Source organism: Opisthocomus hoazin, chromosome Z (genome assembly GCF_030867145.1).
Source record: "Opisthocomus hoazin isolate bOpiHoa1 chromosome Z, bOpiHoa1.hap1, whole genome shotgun sequence".
Taxonomy (NCBI): Eukaryota; Metazoa; Chordata; class Aves; order Opisthocomiformes; family Opisthocomidae; genus Opisthocomus; species Opisthocomus hoazin.
This window is the reverse complement of record NC_134454.1, coordinates 52,377,592-52,403,018: the sequence shown is the minus strand read 5'-3', so window position 1 is coordinate 52,403,018 and position 25,427 is coordinate 52,377,592. Positions and strand designations below refer to the sequence as shown.

At 41.1% G+C, this 25,427-nt stretch overlaps 1 protein-coding gene across 3 annotated transcripts in view; it reads left to right on the top strand.

Moving 5' to 3' along the window:
- The first annotated feature begins 18,163 nt into the window (after positions 1-18,163).
- Positions 18,164-25,427, top strand: part of VPS13A (vacuolar protein sorting 13 homolog A) — a 115,095-nt gene continuing 107,831 nt past the window's right edge. For all 3 annotated transcript variants that reach the window (XM_075411763.1, XM_075411762.1, XM_075411764.1), the window contains exon 1: positions 18,164-18,295. In XM_075411763.1, the coding sequence (XP_075267878.1) occupies positions 18,196-18,295 (100 nt within the window). In that variant the 5' untranslated portion in view covers positions 18,164-18,195. The remainder of the gene's footprint in view (positions 18,296-25,427) is intronic.

Here is a 25,427-nt window from a genome sequence, read left to right as displayed (position 1 = left end):
TGCTGTTCCTCCCAGTTTTGTGTCATCTGCAAACTTGCTGAGGGTGCAGTCTGTCTCAGTGTCCAGGTCACTGATGACATGTTAAACAGTACTGGCCCCAGTATTGTCTGCTGAGGTAAATCACTAGTGACCACAACCTGCTGCGCCTGGCCGTTCACCCAGTTTTCAGTCCATCTCACTGTCCACTTCACTAACCTGAACTTTGTCAGCTTGTTTATGAGGATGCTACAAGAGTCAGTGTCAAATCCCTTCCTAAAGTTGAGATAAACAACATTCACTGCTCTCGCCTTGTCTACCAAGGTAGTCACCTCATTACAGAAGGCTCTCAGGTTTCACCGGAAGTTGAAAGGGTATCCAAGAAATGAGGTAACCCTCTGGTGCTTTTTTCACTTGCAACCGAAAAATGCCCAGTAGCAAAAAAACAGTATTGTGATCCTTGCATACATCCCTTGTTTACAGCTCCTGTGTCTGAATCTAGGGAAGAAGAATTCAAGATTAAATTGTACAACTGTGTAATTTAAATTATGCTGTTAAAAAGATAAGATGTCCTGCAACAAATTTTCTCTGTAAATCTAAAATCCTAGAGCTAATACCATATGTTCATAGAAATGTGATTGTAGTGTACAGCAGAACTTGAGGAAAATTTATCTCCTGGACCCACTCAAGACCTTCAAGACTAGCCCTCTTGCTGATGAACCATTAACTAGTAAAAAGCCTAACTGCAATTTTTCTTGCCAAGAGTCTCACTGCTGGGAAGGAAGCTTTTCTGGGAACTGAAGAGGAAGGTGGTACACACCTAGAAGCTGTATGAGAGTGGAAAATTCTATACAGCAGTGGGCATTAAGTAGTTTATGTAGTTTATGGAGTTAAAAGAAAAATACAGGGAACTGACGTTTGACTTTTTGAAATGCCTTTCTCAGTATTACTTATACTGTACCTGTGAAGAGTGAAGTAAAGGAGCTTCAGCCCCAGAACAGCCTCTGGTGAACGAACCTTAATGCAGCCGGTGACACCAATACGTTACAACACTCAAGCACAGCAATATCTGTTAATTCTGTATGAAAGTCCTTGTGTTCTCTATTAAGCAACTCCTTAAAACTTCCTGTATTTCTTTATCACAACAGTAGGATATACAGGAAACAAACAATAGTAACAATGTTTATAAAGCAAGGTGTTTCTATTAAAAGAGGAATAAGCATCAAAAAAAACCTTTTGCAAAAGGTTTTTGCATTTGTTGCCCTGAAGATAAATGGCCAGTCTTAACTGCTTGTCCAAGAACAGATTTGACTAAGATTCCTACTCAAATTTTAACTACATTTACATACCTGCAAGAAGAATTTAGCAAACTGAGTCTACATCTTCAACAGACAACTGTTTGCAGCTGCTCCAGATAAATAATATTGTCTTGCAGCTACAAATAAAACCACACAGATTATAAATGTTTCAGGTATTTTCTTTAAATTAGAGGTCACTGCAAAAAGATGTTAAGATAATAAATCTACCAAATAAACATTCTCCTGGCACTCAGCAGGGGCCCGCTCGGGATCATTTATCTGCAGTTCATTATCTTGTCTGCATTATTCAGCAGCCTGGTTCATACTCAACGGGCTTCAAAGAACTTTCAACAACTGAAGTCTTCTTCAGTTTTGACTTACTCTCTCACTCTGTAATAAAAAGTTGAAAGTTGTTCAAATTGCTATGGTGAATGAACTTCATTAATGCCACAGTTCAGCTGACCCAAACTGACTACAGGGATATTCCGGGGACAGAGACACACAGACACACAGACACAGACACACACAGAGACACACAGAGACACAGACACAGACACACTCTCTCTCTCTCTCTCTCTCACATTGTTACAACATTGGTCTTCCAGAGCACCACCATGTGTACTGAAGCTCCACTTCCTGGGATGTGGCTGGACATCACCTTGTGATAGGAAGTAGAGAATAAATCTTTTGTTTTCCTTTGCTTCCATGCTTGGCCATTGCTTTTGCTTTATTAAACTGCCTTTATCTTGACTGACATGTTTTTTTCCATCTTATTTTCTCCCTTCCCCGTCCAGCTGAGGAGGGGAGTCATACAGTGGCTTGGTGCACACTTGGCATCCAGCCAAGGCAAACCCATCACATATAGTGGTTTTCTCATCCTTGCAGTTCCAAAAGAGCTTCTTGAAAATTGTGGGCTCATATTATCAATTTCAGCATTAATTTTTCTAATGGTTACGTCTTCTAAATGAACTCTTGCCATGGAAAAGAAGGTAGGGGTTTGTCATTATTTTCAGGCCGGAAGAGACAGGTACTAGTTTCAAATTTGTGCAAAAAAAAAAAAATCTTCCTTTTTGTCCTGGGGAAAATGGATTTAAGTAAATCTGAATTCCAAACAAATTAATTTGGAAGGCATTTCTCAATACGAAATTCCAGGATTTCCACAGGGTTTTTTTACTGGAGATGCAACAAAATACATTCTTGCATTTTAAACCGTTAGAATCTAGACAGAGAAAATCAATACTTAAATAATTCCAAAGTAAATACACACCACTCTATGCATTTAGCTGTGTAAAGTCACATTGGGGAAGGGGGGGAGAAAAGTACAAATTCAAGTTTTTTTTTTAATTTGTATATTTGTGATAGGTCTTAAGACAGGCAAGATTTGTGTTAGACAATGATTATGTCTCTCCACACTGTCATGTCTGGCAGTTGTATCTATTACCAGAACAAGCTGTAATTTGACTCTTGGTGGTATGATTTGACAGGTGCATAAATGCAGTACAGACTACATAAACTCCAAAAGCCAAATAGCTCTATTTAAATGTATGTCACATAGAAGACCATATACCAATATAAAATAAATATTCTTTTTTTCCTCTCTCAGATTAGATTATACAGTAACACAAAAGCTTAAACTTTGAAAAACTGAAGAGGTAATAAATAGCCTTATATATCCATGTTAAATTTATTACATGCTTATCATTGCATAGTAATTTGTACGGTTTCACCACTGGGGAAGAATACATTCAGCAGTCTAAAGGCCATGCCAGTGGATGTATTTCAGCACCAACTGGTGCAAAGTTGATTAACTAGAGGTTGTGACTGAATATAGAACAAAATAAATTTCTTTTGTAAGCAAAGTGATTGCAGGAACTGCCAAGAATGGATGCAAATACAGAACAGGGGTAGGAAATAATTACACATAAGAGCTAATAAAGGTAGTTGAGGCACCTAGCAAAAGCCAATTATTTAATCCTATCCATCTTCTACAATTGAACAACCAACAAACTTCTAATAACAGTACTGACAAGTCTGAAAAATAAAAATGTTGCGAAATAGAAGTAATTTTCAAAGAATCAGGCCCTCACTCTTTTTCATTAGGAATTTTCCATTAGCATAACTTCTGTCTTGGTGTCATTCAGTAGTCTGACCACACCATGATCCTCCTATGAAAACAATAGTTGAACATTCCACTTCTGTTTCCTTTCTAAAAATACATGAAAATTAACAAAATTAACTATTCAAAGGAATTTTGCTTTGAAAAGCAAGAAGAGTAAAAACATTGTTTTTCACTCTGTCTCACATCTACCTGAAGATAAGTTACCGCAATTGGCAAGCTGTGAACTGGTATTGTATCCACATCCCTGGAAGCAGACACCCACACCGAAGCTGCAGATAAATGATAAATTCTCCACTTACAGAGGAGAATTCCACTCATGCTTTTGAACCCTTGAGTATTTATTAGCATACCAAGGAAGGAAGTCCCTGTGTGAGGACATGAATTTTGGTACAGTAAGTGTATTTGTCTGTGGGTTTACAACAGAGTCTTGTTGACATGTGGGCAGTGGAAATGTACTTAAAATAAAAAACATGTATGTAATCAAAGAGTTGCCAAAAATAAGGCCAGGCTTTAGAACGCATTTGGGCTCCAAACCTAAGATTTCCTCTTGCACTTGGCATGCTGCAAAAAAAAGCAGAAGCTAAAAAATGTGACAGTATATATAATAGTACTGTTTCTTAGAGTGTACCTCCTTGCTGAGATAAATTTGGTATCAAGAAAGTACAGCAGAGTTTTAACACTGGCCAAAGCAGCTCTCTGAGTTTTTGGCATTTCTTTAGGCTATGTGAAGACACAAATCTTTTATAGTCTTTTCTAACAGTGCCACTAGTGATGACCAATTTATTTTAATGTGACTGATACACATTTAATGGAACATCAACGTCTTAAAACATTTTTAAAAAATATTTTTAAAAGTCTAGTTTTCTCTGGCTGTGGTAAAACCAGTTTATTGTGTAGATGTCTTTGAATAACAGAACAATTCAGAGCTGTGGTGCATTGTTTTATATCACCGTCACTACTGATTAAGCAATCCAGCAAGAAATTGTGATATTACAACAGCATATCACCCTCAAGAGGCTTTACATTCCACTGTGTACTAAGAAACTAATTTGAATGGGATGAGGAACGACTATGTAAGAGAGTACTAATGGTAATGATAGATAAGGTAAATCAAAAATAGAAGTAAGGGACAAAAACTATGAAACATAAATAGACATGAGAATTCATCACTCATACAGTCAAGAAACCAATCCAGATGTTCTCATGCTTCACTGATTTGCATTTATTAAGTGGGCTTTTTTTTTTGTTAGAGGCAATATGCCGTCAAAATCAAGGTCTAACTTTTATTTTTTCATTAATATCATTTTGCAGAGTTGCCCATCCTCAGAAACAAATGCCATAGCACTAGTGTAGTTGTGTCAGCAGTTTAATAATACATGTTCCATCAAAAGCTGGTAAAGAGGGAGACCATATCAGCTGTAAAGAGACAAATGCAATCACACAGAGTTACCAGCTTTGTGAACTGAGGAGTCTTGACACTACTTGACATTCATTCTCAATTACCAGTCTCTGTTTTCTCCTGTTGATTGCACAGCACTACAAAATACCTCAAGTAAATGAGTGGACTTCGTGAACCTATCATGGTGTAAGTAGCGTGCTTCACTCTTCAAAGAAGTTGAGTTAACCAACAAAGCACTAAATGCTAATTTATATTTAACAGTAGCCACAGACTTTTGAAAATGCACATTTCCACTCTTTCAGATGTTTAGTTTTGAAGAAAACGCTCATTGTTTTGCTGCAATAATGAAGAATATTGTAATTAATTTTGAAAAAAGGACATTTCACTTGTGGCTATGTGCAGTAGCAGATGACTAAATGTGTTAACTGTCCTCTTTCACATTTCTTCCAGTTATGACTCCAGGTAAACTTGTTTGGAGGTAAAGTTACACTGTGTATAAAATATTGTGGAAGAACATGTTCTTAGACCTGCATATTGGGGTAATGGGTTTATTTGAGAATCACTGTTATAGCTTGTTTATATTAGAAAACTAGTGAAGTTTCTTGTGGAATTCACCAGTCACCTGATGAACCAGAGAATCAGCTGATCAAACCAATCAACTGATCTAGCAGAAAAAATAATGTCATTACTTCCTGTCTAAATTCTTATTTCTATCTAACTTGTCTCTAAACCAGAAAAGTGATTAGAATATTGCAGGATTGATTAAATGGGCTGTGGGACTTCCTGAACTGAAATTGATTTTGGAAATAAATCATACCCAGTTTTCAGTAGTATTCAGTGACCAGTAGATAGGTAGGTATAACAATTCATTTTCATTGCTGTTCAATCTTGTAGTATTGACCGGCCATGCTTTAAGACACTTTGATATTTGCACTCTTCAAAGCACTAATTTTGTATTCAGTTCTTCAACCAGCTGGATGACATTCAGATCGCTGAACAATATTCATACCAACTTTACCCCGACCAGTGCAACACAGAATCTTTCTTACATAAAACAATCCAATAAATCTGTTCTTTTTCTTTTGATTCCTGCAAATTTATTATGGCCATTTACTTCACTTTGGAGTTCACATGTTTTGTCCATTTTTTTTCCACTACTGTTCTCATTGATCAGAGGAAAAAAATAAAAAGCTTCACATATGTTCTATTTAGAAGGTAGTGAAGCGGATTCCTGAACATGCTGTTGCAATGCAAAAAAAAAAACCCCAAAAACCCCCAACATTATTAGTTCAACTGTTTTCCTTCCCTCACTATATGACTCTTGGACTACCAGCAGATACAGATAAGCAAATAACATGTTACAATTTAACAGAAAAAGAATACCAGACAACATCATTACATCACTGAATAAACACCAATATGCCATTGTATAAAACCCATTGCTCACGTACATCGTGAAGAAATAAACTGGAAAAACAAAATCAAGACAATGAGGATAATCAAAGTTATGGGATGGTTTCTCTGAGGAGAAACTAAATAAATTAAGATCCTTCAGGTTCATAAAGGCCCAGATGAGGCAAAATATGCTGAAGGCACATGAGTGGCTTCCAGACCATTTTGGATGATACTTAAACCTGACATCAAAATAGCTACACTACAATTCTTTAGATTGAAACACTTTGAAGGATGCTGATATCACAAAACTATTATTTAATGATGTGTGAGGGTCATTATATTTCCCCCAGCTCCCCTCTGATTCACTGTAATTTATATTAGTTAGGGCGTACTCCTTGTCTCTTCAACTTCATCTAGATCTGTTGAGCTATCCACTCAAAGCTACTTTTAGTGTGTGGCCCAGTATGTGACTTTCAGAAAGGATTTTAAGATATCCCAGACAACTGCTGTGGGCAAGTGTGCTATTCTAATAAAAATGTGCAGAGAGTATAGTCTGAGTTTGCTCCTGCCTTTCCACTAATTGACATTACATACAATACCCAAATTAAAATCTAGAAACCAGGCACTAAACCTCCTGAACCTCTACTTGCTGGTTCATTGCTCAAGTCCCAGGCTGGGTTCCCATCCACCCCGCAGAACTAGAAATAGACTGATACACCAATGAGAATTAGACCTCAGTTTTAAGTGTTCCCACCAATCTCCATGGAAGCACTTCCCTCATTCTGCACTACCCCAGAATCAACATACAAGGTAATTTCCATCACCATTAATACTTTCAACTCTTGATATGCCTATTCAGAAACAGCGTCTATCTTCCAAACACATGCTGCAGAAAGCTTCAGAGATGGCAGTACGCAGAAAAAAACATCATTATACATGTTGTTTTGCATTATCAGGGAACGTATTAGACAGATCATTGCATTATTTGTTTGGCATATGCACACTGACAGTCCCTCACAGCATTAGTCTTTTCAAATGGATAAATCTGTTTGAAATGGATTAGCCCTCTTACTTCCCTGTGTAAGAATAATAGTACCGATGCAAATGTAAATCAGCTCTTTTCTGCTACACATCACATTCAAAGCAAATGCTTGCATTACAAAGGATATCGATTTGCTCTGAAGGTGTGAAGTGGTTTAGTGGTACAAAATTCTAGTCAACACTTGCTGCCATCTTCTGGTTTTATAAAAATCCACAAATACATTTTAAAAAGACTTCTCTTTAAACCAAAACACTCTCTTGGGACCGACACAAAATGAAATACCCCACCTTAAAAAAATCTGATATCCAATTTGATAGTAATGTTCATATCTCACAGGTGCAAATCTACAAAAAGTATACATGAAGTATTGAGTTTTGACAACACAAAAAAAGAAATTAGGGCAAAATATTCATAACGCAATTACGCTTTACGGATACTAAAAATAAGAGATTTTCATTACTGGTAAGTTACCAGTGACAGATACTACGTTTTACTATATAATGTTCTATATGATACACATGTATATTCTTACTGATGCATTATGTGTTCTATTTTTATGCTGTATAGAAATTTTATGTTTGTATAAAAACCAGATACTTCAAAAAAATAGAAGATTAAAACAGGTATTAGGCTTAAGCCCTGTTGATGCTGGGAGCACATCACATTTTTGGACACTTAAAGTCAGCCTTAATGCAGTACTAGGAGGAGTGGAAGGGGAAATTGGGAGAATTCTTAAGCAACTTACAAGGCACAAATCAACAAGAATCCAGCAAAGGTACGAAATGGGAGACAAGGTTCTAAATTCCAAGGTTCAAAACACCTAAAGACATGTGAGCACAAAATAAAGATGTATGTGGATGTTGATGAATCTACTGTTGCTACTGATGAAATACACGAAACAGTACAATTATATTTGTCACAAAATCATGTGCTACAGTCAGGACTACACAGTGCTAGAAAGAATTTTTAAATTATCTAAACAAACAGGGTGACCAACTTTTTATTCATAATTTCATAAGAAAAAAATACTCATAATTCTGAGTTTTCACTTTGATACCAAATATGCCTAATGGCACGCATCAAGAGGAAAAATAATGCTAACAATGCTTACTGACTTGCTATAATGACATAGAAAATTCACTGTACAGAAAGTAAAGGACAACCTTAAAGTGGCTAACACCAATTTAGGCATTGCTTCACAGCGGGCGAGTGGTTTTGGCTACAGTAATGAAGTAGTAAGGGACAAAGCTCAAACAGCATACACATGCAAAATTAATGCTTTGAAGGTGGGTGAGTAGCTGCTTTTCCACATTTCTTCACTGTAATTCCCACATGGCCCTTCAATCTCTCACCAGTGATGTCTTCAGTCCTCCTTTACAGTTACCTGCCACAAGGTACCAGCTGCTTTTGCCTATGTTTGCACTCTAGTGCTTTTCTCAGATGATACAAGTACCCATGGACTTTAATGCGAATACCTAAGACAGGCGTTTTAAAATTAATTGAGCTCTAGTGTCATGTGGATTTTAACTACAATTGTCCATCACTCCTCTAACTGGAGTACTTCTTCCCTCTGAGGGTGACGGAGCACTGGAACAGGCTGCCCAGGAAGGTGGTGGAGTCTCCTTCTCTGGAGATATTCAAGACCCGCCTGGACAAGGTCCTGTGCAGCCTGCTGTAGGTGACCCTGCTTCGGCAGGGGGGTTGGACTAGATGACCCACAGAGGTCCCTTCCAACCCCTACTATTCTATGATTCTATGATTCTATGATTCTATTTGGCAACAAGTTCTACTACCCCTTCTTGGCCTTTTACCTATAGTACCTCAGGATATCAACAGTCTGGGAAGATCACGTAGTCTTGGTCTGCCTACTTCCATACAGCACTCCTTCACTTGCTACTAGGTGGCCGCTGCGCTGCCAAGGGTGATTTCCAAACGTCAGTTCCACCTGAAATGCAATTATCTTTGTATTGTGAGAATTTATGCTTGCCCTGTGCACTTTATTTAAAAAGAGACATAAAATAACTTAAAATTATTGTTAACTGTATTTATTTGTTGAATATAAACTACCAGAAAATGCATGAGCCCATCAAACCAGTACTTTGCTGAGAAATCTGCGTACACCCACCAGATGGTGCTGTCTCCGTCATTTAACACAGGAGGCTCTCCAGCTCTCTGTCATAACATTTCTAGCTAAATCGCTCATTCACTCTGATTCCCGCAGTCTTGTAAGGAAAAACACGAAGTACCAAGTTTAGTATCCAGAGGTTTCGTTACGGTCGCCCACTACCATCTGAGTTTTGCCACTATCCCTTTTTGTTTTTCATATGTAGTCCTGCCCTTTAAGCTCTATTTTTGGTTTTAATACATTCCTATCAGCTGACCCATGACACAGGAGAATTTTAATAATACAGATACCGCAAAAGACTCCTAGCAATGCACACTTCATGAGAAGGAGTAATATTTCTGGTTTGGCCAATTGAAACAGATGAAAAAGTACTCAGCCACACACTGACCTTCAGATCTGACACCCCACTGCCGCTTTCTCTCACCTCCCTTCCTACTTTTTCCCACACCAAAAAAACCTCTACAGACACACATTTAGCAGACTAAACAGTCTTACAGGTCAAGTCTAGCATACATACTACCATTTGACTATAACTAACCTTCAGCATTGCACCAGTACAGCTACAATAACACAACTACATTATCTGGCTGAGGTTCAATAGCACAACAGAAGTGTGAACGCAGCATAGAAGTGCAGGCTTCACTGAAGACTAGTGCTTGGTGTTTAATTAAAACCGAAAATAATACGTTCAACAATTACATAGCATGTATAAATAGAAGTGAATATTCATGCATTGTGCAGGATATGCAGCATACTGCGGGTATTTGTGTCTGCAGAACGGCAGGAATGTACACTTTGGCTGAACAAATGGAGCTCGCTTCACCCGCACAGGCCAGGAGTAAAGAAAAAGATGAGGATGGCCTAGGAGTTCTGTGAAGTGATTTATTAACATCAAGGAAGTTATATCTAGCTGCCCTTTGTGTCAAAAAGAGGTCTGGGATATACAACATGGCAAGTAGCATACCCTGAGCAGTTCTGTCAACAGCATCCGTATGCTATGACTAATTTTATTAACATTGGTTTCTCTTGAGTAAAATTGTCACGTCAAATACAGATTACGTGTATTTCCAGCATTGAGAATTGCCTTACAGGGGCCCTGACAACATTTCTATTGGAATCAGTAGTAACATTTCTGTCTGCTTTGCTGATAGGAGGATCACCTACACTGACACTAATGCTGCTCTTCCAAAAACAGACGGCGAAAAGTAATACTAATGCCAACCTTGGCTGTTCGGGAACCCAGCTCAGAGTGTATGTGACGATCCAGTAAATGCCCCTTCTAAGGCGAGTCACTAAAGTTGCTGCCTTTTTTTCAGTTGGAACTCTTGGGAGTAATCCTTTCCCCATATTTTATAAGCTGGAAAAGGAAGGGTCAGAGCTCTAAAATCCCATGAGTTACAGTAGAAATGCAGTAGGGATAGATCTGAAATGCATCTCAAAGCATGAAAGGTCTTAATGTTTCAGGTGCTTTAATAGTGGAGCAATTGTCACACTATGTGTGTTCAAGCTGAGTAGTCCATTCGACTCTTTCCCTTTCCTTTGTCAGCTGAAAATTTTGGCTTATCTGATAATACTTTATCAGATAAAACTTTTCATTAAGCATGTGTTTCTACAGAACATTTGGCTTCAGTGAAATTGTATACTTGAAAGAGGCAAACAATTGTTTTGATTGGCCCCAGTAATCAAAGACTTAGGAAAGTAGTAGAGCAAGAACTAAAGGTGGAGAAATTATCTCCCAAATGGATCAAAACAAAGTAGGAATCCTTTATTTGGGAACTTTTGGGATGGATTAATGGTCTTTTGTGATTTATATTTTTAACTGTAAATCCTTCAAACCCGTTTGTTGGAAAGAATTATTGCTATTATTAAAAACGTGTCAAAGGTTTTTGTTTGTCTGAAATAGTAAACTGTAGGTTTGGAAGTGTACGTCAACATCGCTTTTTTTCTCTTTTTTCCTTTTTTTAGTAAATATGTGGATGTAGGACCTCTCCATATTGTCTCAGTCTCCTTTCAGATCTTTTTCTCTAGCCTTGCTTTCAGTCCAGCCAATTTCTGAAGATTCTTAAGTTACAACAAATTCTACACATTTCCCTCAGATGAAAACATCCCTCCTTCCATCACTTATGAAACCTCGCTATATGTCTACATTCAGAAGCACAGACAAACTACAAAAGTAATGAATACTGCTTGAAAGAGACTTATTTTTTCCCACATAGTAGGGTAGATACTATATTTAAAGATTAAATTGAAGCCATTTCAATATAATAACATGACTCAAGTGAAGAAAAGTTTTAAAATTTTTCAACACAGTAGGCACTAAGAATCAGAGAAATTAAAGACATTTTCATTTCAACAAATTTGTATGGACTTTAGAAACAACACACGATCCCATAATGCAGGATATAAGCAAATATTCACAAGTTAATTAAGCACATAACATACTGTGCTTAATTTCAACTGTGTGTTTATCTACTGTTCATGCCACTATCTATACGAATGGCATACTGCATGCATACAGCTACAAAAAAACCTGTAACTCCAAGAAATACATGCGGGTTTAATCCTAATACCCCATCCAAAATAAAGCTGACTCTGGCCTAACAGAAACATAAGGGATCTACTTCACTTCATATTCTGCTCAAAGGGAAGATGGTGCCCTTTTACTAAGAGTAAATTTTTCCATTAACAGTGATTTCTCAGACCAGTCTATTGGTTTTGATGGAAACCAGGGCTTCATTTGTTATGCCTTATGTTGTCTGACAAACCCTTCCACGAGTAAAGAAAAAAGACAAGGACATATAACAAAACATATTCAGTATCAGATTCAAACTTGTCCTGCCAACAGTGCCACTTCAGTATTTCCAGATGGTAAGACAAATGTGTATTACTTTGTACATGCAAACGTAGTATTTCCAATTCTATTTTTCTTTGTTGGCAGTGTTGCTTTTCACTGTTCATGAGTGATTTACCCAATCTAAATTAAATGCAAATTCTGAAATCTGCTGTAAATTACATTTATTTATATGAAGTATAAAGAAAGTACATAAAATGCTAAGTGTAGTACTTCACCAGTTCTTTTAATCGAATAGAAGATCTGACAATATGCCAAATATATTGGAAAAACCTCTTTTGTCTACTGCTATGTTAGACTACAGTTCCATTTAGCATATTTTCTGCTGACTATCCATTAACTGCTGAGTTATTTTATTCATGCAATCTACTTCAAATACCCCAACAGAAATAAATAATAGAGCTTTTAAACTGCCATTGCTTCTCCTGATTTTTTGTAACCGTTTTTCTTGTTTTCCTTAGATCATTTCAAAACAGGTTCTTGTCAACCCAATTAATCCTTCAAATATTTATGTTGATTAAAATAAATCATGAAAACACTGCAATAAGCCCATCTGCTGAAAATCAAAGAATTTCATCTAACATACATGGTTGTTCACAAGAGAGGAATCCAAATTGCCAAGAAATGGCTTGACTCTAGAAAAGATTCTCAGATATTCCCAGGAGACCTGCATGGATGAACAAGGAGCTTCTAGAGGAGCTTAGGTGGAAGAGAAAGGTCCATGGAAGGTGGAAAGAGGGACAGGCCACTTGGGAAGAGTACAGGAATGTTGTCAGAGGATGCAGGGATGCAACAAGGAAGGCTTGTTGCCTTCCTGGATACACCTGGAATTGAATCTGGCAAGGGATGTCAAGGACAACAAGAAAAGCTTCTTCAAGTACATCAGCAGCAAATGGAAGACTAGGGACAATGTGGGGCCGCTGCTGAACGAGGTGGCTGTCCTGGTGACAGAGGATGCAGAGAAGGCAGAGTTACTAAAAGCTTTCTTTGCCTCAGTCTTTAGTGCTAAGGAAGGCCCTCAGGAATCCCAGGCCCTGGAGGCAAGAGAGGAAGCCTGCAAAAAGAATGACCTTCCCTTGGTCAAAGAGGACTGTGTGAGTGATCATTTAAGCAATCTGGATGCCCACAAATTCATGGGCCCCGATGGAATGCACCCACAGGTGCTGAGGGAGCTGGCAGATGTTGTCGCTAAGCCACTCTCCATCATCTTTGAAAGGTCCTGGAGGACAGGAGAGGTGCCCGAGGGCTGGAGAAAAGCCAATGTCACTCCAACCTGCAAAAAGGGCAAGAAGGAGGACCCAGGGAACTACAGGCTGGTCAGCATCACCTCCATCCCGGGAAAGGTGATGGAGCAGCTCATTCTGGAGGTCATCAACAAGCAAGTGGAGGAAAAGAAGGTTATCAGGAGTGGTCAACATGGATTCACCAAGGGGAAATCATGCCTGACCAATCTAATAGCTTTCTACGATGACATGACTGGCTGGGTAGACGAAGGGAGAGCCGTGGATGTTGTCTACCTTGACTTCAGCAAGGCTTTTGACACAGTCTCCCATAACATCCTCCTAAGGAACATCAGGAAGTGTGGGCTGGATGAGTGGTTGGTGAAGTGGATAAAGAACCAGCTGAATGGCAGAGGTCAGAGTGCTGTGATCAGTGGCACTGGGTCTAGTTGGAGGCCTGTAACTAGTGGTGTCCCCCAGGGGTCAGTACTGGGCTCAGTCTTGTTCAACTTCTTCATCAACGACCTGGATGAAGAGTTAGAGTGTAACTTCAGCAAGTCTGCTGATGACACAAAACTGGGAGGAGTGGTGGATACACCAGAAGGCTGTGCTGCCATTCAGCGTGACCTGGACAGCCTGGAGAGTTGGGTGCAGAGGAACCTGATGAAATTCAACAAGGGCAAGTGCAGGGTCCTTCACCTGGGGAGCAACAACCCCATGCATAAGTACAGGCTCAGGGCTGACCTGCTGGAGAGCAGCTCTGTGGAGAGGGACCTGGGTGTCCTGGTGGATAACAGGTTAACCATGAGCCAGCAGTGTGCCCTGGCTGCCAAGAAGGCCAATGGGATGCTGGGGTGCATTAAGAAGAGTGTGGCCAGCAGGTCGAGGGAGGTTCTCCTCCCCCCCTACTCTCCCCTAGTGAGTCCCCATCTGGAGTACTGTGTCCAGTTCTGGGCTTCCCAGTTCAAGAAAAATGAGGAGCTACTGGAGAGAGTCCAGCGGAGGGCTACAAGGATGATGAGGGGACTGGAGCATTTTTCCTACGAGGAAAGGCTGAGGGAGCTGGGCTTATTTAGCCTGGAGAAGGCTGAGAGGGGACCTTATAAATGCTTATAAATACCTTAAGGGTGGGTGTCAAGAGGATGGGGCCAGACTCTTTTCAGCGGTGCCCAGCAACAGGACAAGGGGCAATGGGCACAAACTGAGGCACAGGAAGTTCCTTCTGAACATGAGGAAGAACTTCTTCCCTCTGAGGGTGACAGAGCACTGGAACAGGCTGCCCAGAGGGGTTGTGGAGTCTCTTTCTCTGGAGATATTCAAAACCCTCCTGGATGAGGTCCTGTGCAGCCTGCTGTAGGTGACCCTGCTTCGGCAGGGGGGTTGGCCTAGATGATCCGCAGAGGTCCTTCCCAGTCCCTACCATTCTGTGATTCTGTGATTCTGTGATCCTCATTCCTCCAGAACTATCATGACCCATGAATGTTCTAAGAGCCTGGCCAATAATTCCAACCTCCACAGAAATACCCTGTGTTCATAAAAAAAAAAAAAGATTATTTTTCTAAAGTCTCACTTCTTGTTTCTGAAACAAAAAGCATAATCAATAACAATAATAATGCCAACTATATTGTTCTATTATTAAACTAACAAAAGAAACCTGGAAATAGAGAAAACATCAGCCTAAATTGCAAAGCTCATACTGAATCATATGGATAAAGCAACTGTCAAAACATGGTATTTTTGAATTCCTGGGATATGTGCATACAGGAAAGGAATCTTTATTCCACATAGAAAGCAAATCTATACAAAATCTGTTTTAAACAACCATTTGCAGTCACTACCACCAAGTTCACATGAAACATGTAACAACTACAATATGTGCTTACAAGAAAAGTACTGCCTATTATGACAGAAAAAGGTCACACTGTTCCCTATTTATGAAAAAGTCAGCTTCAGGATCCCCACACCACCTTTCTGAGTAGTACTTCCACAATTACATCCACCAAGACTTTGCAACACAAATCTGTGTCTTCTACAGAAAATTGCTTACCTCCAGACAGCAATCCTGAGTATCTGATAAAATTTACAGGTTCATGCCCCATGCAGCTTTCCACTCCTGTGTTATCTCTCAATTTCATTCAGTGTAATAAAGTACTGCAAAAAGAGAAGAGAGTGTGGCTTGACAAAAAAGGCCTGCTGAGGCTAGTTACTGAATATAATTCAGGTAATGCAGATCTTAGGATGCATGTCATTGTAGTTGAGGATGTTTATGATAAGTCATTTAAAGCAAAATAAAAGTGTTAACTGTAGTGTAGTAGTGTTGCTAGTCCCAGGGAAATTTCAAAAGTAGACAAATTATTAAAACCAGCAAAATTCGTGGTGTTAATGAGGATTTCTTCCTTCATGAGATGATGAAAAAAGATCTAAAGTTTAGTCATTTAAAATTAAAGTTCTTAATAAAGGAATTACCATGAAAACTGGCACAGTGTTAGGCAAAAATAGTTGTGCCGCTCTCGGCATTAATCAAGTCTCAGTGTTTAAAGTGATACATCTACTACAGCTTTTTTGTGACAGTGAAACTACAAGACAAAAATTGCGAGTTAGATGTAATAGGGTAATATGGTAACTTAGAGAGAATAATGATGAGTGAGGAACTTACAGACTTCAGATATTGTATTTAAAAATAACATTTGAAATAGAAATAATTACTTCCATGTATTATTAGTTCAACTATTGTAGTCATAAATCTGATTTAGAAACATGTTTTCATGTTGTGTGTAACATATACATCCAGGTTAAGTTGTCAAATCTCTATGAGATTCATTACTGGTCTTAAAGAAAATGGCTGTAGGTGAAGCAGAAAGCATGAGGTACTTGCTTTCTAATACAAGTACAGGAGATCTGCCAGCGCAAACAACTAAATATTGTTCTTATTCTTCCAGTTGGGATGACTCTCCACCTAAAATCCTCTGCACAGGTACTATCTTATTTGTATGCGCTCACAGTAAAAGAGAGACAAAGTGTAGACGTAATGTATTTGGACTTAATTAGCATCCATGGTGTCACAGATGAAGTTAGTAATTTTCCTGCTTTTGCATATGGCACCTCTTCAATTAAGACAGGAACCTTCTGCTTTGTGGTCTGTTTCTGTTAACCATTCACTTACAGGGCCAGACTTTCGTAGTTACTTGCGCACCAAATAATACATACTGCACCGTATTCATATGAACAACGGATAGCTCCTGCCAGCAGATATCAGCAAAAGAGAGCAGCTTACATCTAGCAAGGGAAAAGCCACAGCTGACACTACTAGGGATCTGCTGAAAAAGACTCTGAGTCTTCTTGGTGAATGTGTGGACTTTTAAGGTTTCTGTTCTGCCAAACTGCTGAATGCATTTCTTTGATGATGGCAGGAGGACTATAATTACTCTCTAGTTTCTTCCTAGAACTGCAACAACTGGCTTTAAAATTAAGCTAAAATGTTTTATAGATAAGAAGACCTTGGAGGTTTTATTGCATACCATGATCAGATGGAAAATTCAGGAGTGGTTTTGTCTCTGAGTTTCAGTTCAAGCAATTCAGGCTCAGTACTATGGACTCACTGAGCAAGTTTACCAGTTTTCAGTAGTTATTACATTGCTGTATGTGTAAGTGAAGTAGCTTAGGACTTACACATATTTCACCTTGTCCTGAGGAAAAGGTTGCGTAAGTAGAGCGAATGTTGTTGCACCATGATTCAGCCGATTCTGAAGGAGATTCAAAACCATGTGACTCTGGAAGATTTAGAAATAAGGCATCCCTGTGATGTGTGCTTTTACTGAAGTTAAGAGTGCATTCTAAAGTAGTTCATAAATTTTGGCTCCGGTCTCTCCTCACAGGGGCCGCCCTCCGTCCCCCCACACTTGCCACGCAAACCTAACACCACACACTGTAAAAACTCAGGGGTTTGCTTATCAACAAAGCATTTAAATTCATTTCAAACCTAACCGTAGCAGTTCCAGGAACAAGCTGGAGGATAACTCTATCCTCCCCGCCATCACCAAGGCACCGCTGGCTGTGGGCCAAGGCCCTGCTGAGCGCCGCAGGCCACGGCACACCATCACTCCCAGCAAGCACGACCCAGAATTTTCAGTTTGATTCAGCAGATCCCCAAGCCAGAAAACGGCGTGAGGCACAAGCTCTTCAGAGAGGTATTTGAAATCCACCTAGGTTTAGTCACTATGCTAATAATAGCTCGCCCACTTTCAAACAGCTGTAAGACGCAGCAGGTTTTACACTTGCCCAGCGTGGGAAAAACGAATCACTCAAAAAATCGCAATGCCTGCAACATTTAAACTCCTTGGACAAGCCAGCTGACATCCTAAACCCAAACAAAAGTGCCTAGCCAGTGCGAAACCCTCGTATTTCTCTCAGGAATCGGACGAAGACACCCTGGGAAAGAGCAAAGCCTCCCCGCCGCGGCGCTGCCCTCGCCGGCTTCCCCAGCTTCAGGCAAGCCGCGCCTCTGCCTCCCCCCACCCTCGCCCGCAGCCGGCACCAAGCTACTGCGCTTGCGCGCGGAGGGCCGCTCCCCGCCCAGAGCGCCTGCGCGCAGCGGCGGGCGGGGGAACCGGCGTTTAGACGGGAGGTGGGCGGGGCGGAGGCAGTGGGCAGCACGGGGCCCGCCCCCTCCGGCCGCGGGGTGGGGCGCCGCAGTGTGTGTGGTGGAGGGCGGGGCGGGGACGCGGCCGGAGCCGGGACTCGAGCGGCTGCTGCCGCCGGGGCTGGGCCAGGATGGTGTTCGAGTCGCTGGTCGTGGACGTCTTGAACCGTTTTCTCGGCGACTACGTGGTGAACCTGGACAGCTCGCAGCTGAAGCTGGGCATCTGGGGAGGTACGGGGGCTGCCGCGCCGCGGGGGGAAGCGCCGCCCGGCCTGCGCGCGCTGCGGAGCCGCCCGCCCGCCCGCAGCCCGCCGGCGCGGCCCTTGCCGCCCGGCCCGGCTCGGCGCCGTCCTGCCGCCCGCGCAGGGGAGGAGGCCGGGGCGGCGTGCCCCGGGTGTCCGGCTGGGCCGGGCCGGGCGGTGCTGCGCGTGCCGCCTCGCTGAGCTGCCTGCCCGGCAGCTCTGCCGCCGCTCCACCTGCCCGGCAGCCCGGCGTCTTAAAAATAGCCGTGCGGGCGAGCGGGGGAGGAGGCGCGGAGCAGCCGGTTGCGGCAGCAGGGGGCGGCGGGGCCGGGAGGAGCTGCAGAACCCGGCTGAGAAGAACCCGTCCAGAGCGCTTGAGGCGTGCGGACGTCCGGCTGGGTTGTGTTCGCCCGTATGGGGCTGCCCTGGCCGCCTGCTTGCTCCCCGTGGCTGGCCTGGGGAGCCCGGGAGTGCAGGGACCCGCGCGGTGCTCACGGCGCCCGGAGAAAGTTCGGTGAGGGCTGGGCGGGCAGCGGGACCCGGCCCGGCTCCGCGGGATGGCGGACCCGAGCTGCCCGTCCGGACGGCCTTTTCCACCTGCACGGGAACGAGAAACGGAAAATAAACCCCGGGTTGGGGTGGGGGTGTTGTGGTGGCGTTTCGGAGCGGGCGGCGTGCGGGGGGAGGCGGAGGAGCGTAGGAGGGAGTAAGCGGTGCGGGTTCTGAAGGGAGGGAGGTGGTGGTCTCTGGGGGTGTGCTCCGCCGAAGTCCCTTCAGGAGCCCCGGCGCAAGAAGGCGGCAGCGAAGGTCCCTCTTACCAGCACGTCCGGGCGGAGCAAGGCAGCGTAAGAGGAGGAGGCCGCGCACGATCGGCAGGTGCCTGTGCGGGGACCGCTCCTGGCTCGGTTTCGATGGACGTTCCGGGTGCCGGCAGCATCAGCAAAAGCAAAAGCAGAAGTGCAGGATTTTGGTTTTTTTTCACACGTGCGTTCACACGTCTGCGGGTGTGAAGCATCCTCAAGGTCTTCCCCACCTACAGTTCCCTTCCTGGGGGACTCGGATACGTGAGTCAGATTTTTGGAAGCCTCTCCTGGAGTTTTTCGCGTTTCTGTTTCACGCTTCTGTTTTCTGAAATGGCGTCCTGGTTTGGTTTCGTTTCTGCAGTGCTTTTCCCTCAGTTAGTCCAAGCGTTTGTAGGATCTTTGCAAAGTTCGATCTCTGTATGGAGCCTTCACCCTGCAGCAGCACGTGTAACTGCCAGAGAGAAAGTAGTGGTCCTTGATATGTAGCAGTAACACCCAATCTAGCATATTTATTACAGATTATGTGTGTTTTATTTGAAGGGATTGAGTTACTGCATCTTTCAGCACAAGTGTGTCAAACTGATTGTTTGACTTTTCTACTTAACAAGTTCTTCAGTCATCATGGTTTCTTCTTTCTGTTCACGGAAGGCAAGCAAAATATTTAATGTAAAGTATGTAACATCCTGTAAATGTTTTGGGCAATATTTACACATTACAAAAGGTAAAAGCTTATTTTTCCAGCTCTGTAGGTTGCTGGTGGTTACTCTTGGCAATTTAGGCTTCTGTGGGGCGACTCTTACTAGATTAGATGCAGTTTAGCTCTCTCACTTTTTTAAAAAACTGAATAGATCTCATAAATTTTTACTTTGGAGTTTTGATATTCAGCTGTTCTATTTTTTTGTGTATGTGGAACTTGATTTCAGGGTTTTTCTGTTGTTTCCTCTTCAAGCAATTTTAATATTTTGGAGGCTTTAGTATGTATTTCAATTAAATTCATTTTTCCTCAGTACAGTGCCTTTGTACTAGAATAAAATGAATTGTTCTCTACGTAGTCTGTTTACTTGCTTAGCGTGAAAATTGGTATATGAAGCTACCTCTTGCTCTGAGATGCCCAGATCTACTGTGTAGCGTTGTTGAAGCATCACCTGAGGAGGTTTATTTTTTCCTGGTCTGCTACATGATGCTTTCACTTTGTATTTGCAACTTAAGCTATGTTTAGCAGCTTGTGCATCTGCAATATTTCTTTCACCCAAATGTCTTGGAGGACCTAGAAATTGCATTCTTCTACCTTAAAGGCAGTAAATAGTAGTAGTAATAGCAGTAGACTACTGTCTTTCTACAGAGGCCATCATTGATTAGTAGATCCTTACACTCACAGTATATCTAAAGTCTACTGATAATTTTATTGGCTTCCTAATTACTGAAATTGTGGAACTAAATTAATTTTTTAGAAAAATAGTATTATTTTTGTCATTGTATTTTGTGCAGACTTAATACTTTTCCATGCTTGTCTGCATGCTCTGAAAGCATTTCCATTACAGTTATGTGTTTTCATAGTATACTGTGTCTTCATGTGTCATGATAAACTTGCTAAATTTATGTAAGTCATGTAGTCTTGAAATGAAATTGTCCTAAATCTAGTCAATATTTTAGTAGGGATTAAAAGGAAAGTGTTTTTTCCCTGTAACAAATGGCCAGTCCTTTTTGGATGATACAGCACTGCACAGGTGCTATGTATCTGTACCTTAAATTCTGAAAGGCATGTATTTTTTTGCCTCTGAATGATTGAACACCAAGGGAGCTTTTTTTAGGTGCTGTAGGGGAAAAGTTGTGCACTGGTCATATTTTATAGTGTTGTGCTTTAACCAAACAGCCAGCAACTAGGACCACGCTGCTGCTCACTCAGCCCTCCCCTTCTCCCCAGTGGGATGGAGAGGACAGTGGATAAAAGGTAAAAGTTATGGGTTGAGATAAAGATGGTTTAATAAAAGAACAAAGGAAAACAGTCATTTTACTAACAAATATGCAAAATAAACCATACACGTTTTTTTTCTTCTCACTGCCCAAAGACCAGTTGTGTAGCCTGTTCCCCAAGCAGCAATCGTGCAACACAGAACTCGCAGATTTCACAAATTTCCTAGAACTCCTGAAGAAAAGACCAAACTCACAGAAGAAGTTTGAACTTCAAGCAAAAAAGCAGATGAAGAGGAAAAAAGAGTATTCCTGCCCACCCTGGCCAACCGCTATTTGTAAACTGAACATGACATCTAGGGTATGCAATATTTCCACTGGCCAGCTTGGGCTGTCTGCTTGGCTGTGCTCCCTCCCAGCTCCTGCACACCTGCTCATGAGCTGAACATGGGAGACTAGTCCTTGATTTCTTAACAGCTAAAAACGTTGGTGTTACCAACATTTTTCTCTTACTAAATCCACAACACAGCAGCTACTGGGAGGAAAATTAACTGTATCCCAGCCAAAACCAGGCCATATGGCTAGCTTGTTTAGATTAAGACTGGTAACCTGTTGGTAGACTCTGGATATATGTATAAAAACTAACTTGATGTAGTTTCAGCTTCTGTAAATATGGGAGCTTTATGAATGGCTTCTTAATGAACATGCTGAATATTCATTTTGGTTTTGCATCAAGAGAGAATTCAGCATGCCACATTAAAGCTATCCAGATTCAATCTGTGTAGTAAAGTTGTGTGATGACACTGCTCCAGACAATGCACATGAACACAGTAATAACTACAGAAATGTTTTAAAATGTTTTGGGTCTTCTTCCGCCCCCCAAGTTAAAAACCCACTCAGACTGAAGGGTAGAAATGCGGACTGTCTCGATACTAAAGTTGTGATGCCTGGAAACAGGCTCATGGCTGAGAGAGCTGCAAGTACTGAATGACCTGAAATACCAAAGGCAATGCAGGAAGGAGAATGTAGGACAACCTATAGAAGTAAAAAAGGTAATTTGAACATACAAGGCCAATATTGGAAAGGCCAAAGCTCAGGGAAGAATATAACACGGAAGGAATCATATTCCTAAAGAACTCCATTAGTATGAAGCAGAATAAAATGCCACTGTCGTAGGCAGCCATCAAGAAAAGCTATTGGATGGCTGATGCTGGGAAGGGCAGTGTTTTAAACCTCTTCTCAGTCTGGTCTTCACTTAAAAAAGATAGTTTCAATGAGCTGCATTAACAAATGTATAAGTACTTGGCTTAGATAAACAGATTAGATAAATATTTAGGTAAGTTAGACATTTTTGAACACTCTAGACCTAATGTTATACTTCAATACCTGAAGAAATGACTGAAGTAGTGTGAGATGTTGACAGTTATCTTTGAGAAGTGAAGTGTCGCTGAGGTTTCTAAACACGGAGCGAGACCAAACAGTTGTTTTACCAAAGTCCATGTTGCTACTGTTTTCTTTTGACTGGGTCTAAGTAACTTTTCATTCAGTGTCTTGATCAGACCCTCTGTACTGCCACTTAAAATACTTAATTCTCTGTTGACTTGGTACACTTGCTTATTAGGTAATGTCTCAAGTGTAGCTTACTTGGCACAACTTGTTATTTGAATAGCTGGTGTCTCTTACTGGGGCAGCTACGTTAGTAGGATGATATAGGCAGATAATTGGCAGAAGTTTGTGAGCACCCAAGGACTTCTTACTTTTTTTCCAGCTACACCTATTACTGTAATAGAAGATGTCTACTTTTGCATACCTTGCCTTGTCTAGGTATAGCAGGTGCAGTCTCTTCCTTACATGCTAGTAATTTGAATTGACTGAGGGATGAAGAATAGTAGTTTCTGCTGCCTTTCCTGAGCTATTTTACAGTAGATGTCAATAGAGGAGGTATTTGGCAGACACTCTGATCCTCAAAGACTTAAAGCTTGTCTACAAAAGGTATGCTTAAACGGGAATAATCAACAGCACAGATACAAGTGGGAAATGACTGGCAAAGGCAGCAGTTTGTATAAAGTGATCAAGGGGGTTCACAAGCTGGCAATGCTGTTACTAAAACGCAGAAATTCAGCTAAAATATGTGAGGAAGTATGTTGGGTACCAGTCAGGTAGTCAGACACCCACTGAGGTATTTTCAGATTCTGATGCCTGTCACCTTTCATAGCCCCCCCTTATTTAAAAGACAGCAGAGAAGTGATTGATATATAGGTTAAATCTGCATTATTTTTATGTGAATTAATTTTCTTCCCCTTCTTTAACTTTGTTGACATCCGTAACAAAATTTCAGTTAGGCCTCTTTGGTGAATTGGTTTACCGAGTGTTATCTTATTTTCTAGATCTTTTTTTGCGAGCAAAGTCCTTGATAGTAGATGTCGGTTCATGCACTCCATGAATTTATTTTGAGTGTCTAAAATTATAAACCTGTTTATTCAAGAATTTTGACAAATGTTTGATTTTGCTGAATTATTTGCAATGTCCAGAGACCAGTAAAGTTAAGGATTTGCTTTATAGTATAGCCTAAATAAATCCAAGACGGTGCTATAGGCATTTATAAATGTTCTGGCTTTTGTTATTGTGTTGGCTGTTAGCCTTGGTGTTTAACCGTAGATATTTATACAGCTCCGGCTACTTGTATGTACAGTTTTCAAGGTTGCTTAGCTGGGCGATTTTAACCCATCAAATGGGGTTTTGTCTGGATGCATTTCTGTTGTCAAAACAAAGAAACATCCGATTGCTCCCAACAGGGATACCCCCCCCAACCCCCAACAAAACAAAACAACCAAATATTTACCTATCTTAAAATTCTTGCAATTGAAACCCATTGGCAGCAGTCCAAGACAGAAAAATTTAGTAGCTGTGTTGCGTCCTGTAACAGACCTTTATTCCCTGATTTTCCTGCTTCTGTTTCTGAGGGCTTCCCCTCTCCCCCCCAAGCAGAACAGTCAGGGTTTGGTGCAGTTGCGGTTGGAGCTGCTTCATTGCAAGTGAAACAGCTGAGTGTGATACAGACTAAATTTTGGCAATGAGAGGTGATACTGGCATGGTCAGTTATTGAAATTCGAATCGTGAGTGTTAGAGTTGGTTGCTAGCTGAGGTGTGATGACTTTGGAAGTAGTTCATGTTTACCTGCAGGAAGGCTTAGTCAATCTCTTTCTTGCACTCTCAGGTGTAGGAAAAAGAAAGGTTGCATAAATATACAAAACATAGTGCTTCAGTAGTAGCCTTTTGTGTGCTTTGATAGTCCATTCAGTGTGGTCAGACCCTCATTCAAGGTTTTTGTAAGTAAACTTTGATATTTTACTGACTATGTTTCAGTAATTTTATACTAAAATTGAGATGATGTAAGTTTTACTAATTTGTATGTCTTCGAATGATTTTAACTGAAATCTTTAAACTTACTAATTGTAAAATCAGAAGTGTAGGAAAAATGGTGAAGAATTATTTACCCCACTTCCCAGTCCCAACTTTTCATGTAGAATTGTCAAAGCCACCTTCTTTGAAACAGTATCAATACCATGTTTGTCCTCTGCCGTTACGATGTGCTCAGGTAAAATGCGTCATAGTTCTCCATCACAAAATATTGTTTGTAAGTGCTTGAGATAATAATCCTTGCTCACTTTGCATTATCTTGTTATTAGAAGCATTAGAGCTGCCAAATTCTGCAGCTTAGGTTACTGTGCCTTAGCTGAAAAGTGGTGTGTGCTAAACCCCTCATAAATGAGACGTGATGTTTACTTAGCTGACAGTGAAAGTGAAGAAACTAAACCCAGTTAAACTGCTTCATGTGGCACATTGTCTTAGAGTTTGCCTGTGGCAATGGGGAGCAGTTTTACCATGTCTCAACTGATGTGCAAAAATTACCTGTCGTGCATGGTAACTTGGTTGCAAACCTGAACCTTTGCTCTGGATATCATTAGAATTACTTGCCATGAATACAGTTACAATTAGTGATGTCTTCGTGGAGAAGCAAATGCTTGCTTTTTTCTCTTTTTTTGGGTGTCTCTCTTATATAATGAAACTTTGTAATGAGTGTTAAAATGGTCTGTGCAGGTCTGCAGGGTCAGCTTTATCAGGGAATAAATTTGCAGTAGAATTGAACCCAATGGTATGTAAAAACTGTCCTCTTGTTATTACCTACAAAGGCTATGTAGAGTAGTTATAGTTGTGAGAGTAGTTATAGACTACTGCCGGGAATGCTTTCTTAGACACCCCCCATCCCTCCCCCCCGCCACTCCCCCCGCCCCTTTTCTAATGTTCCCATCAACAGGCGTGTATGGTAAGGCTTAACAGCAGAACCACCAGCTCTCAGAAAACATCCTTTTGCATGTAGTATTTCTTTGGGGAGCCTGATGGTGG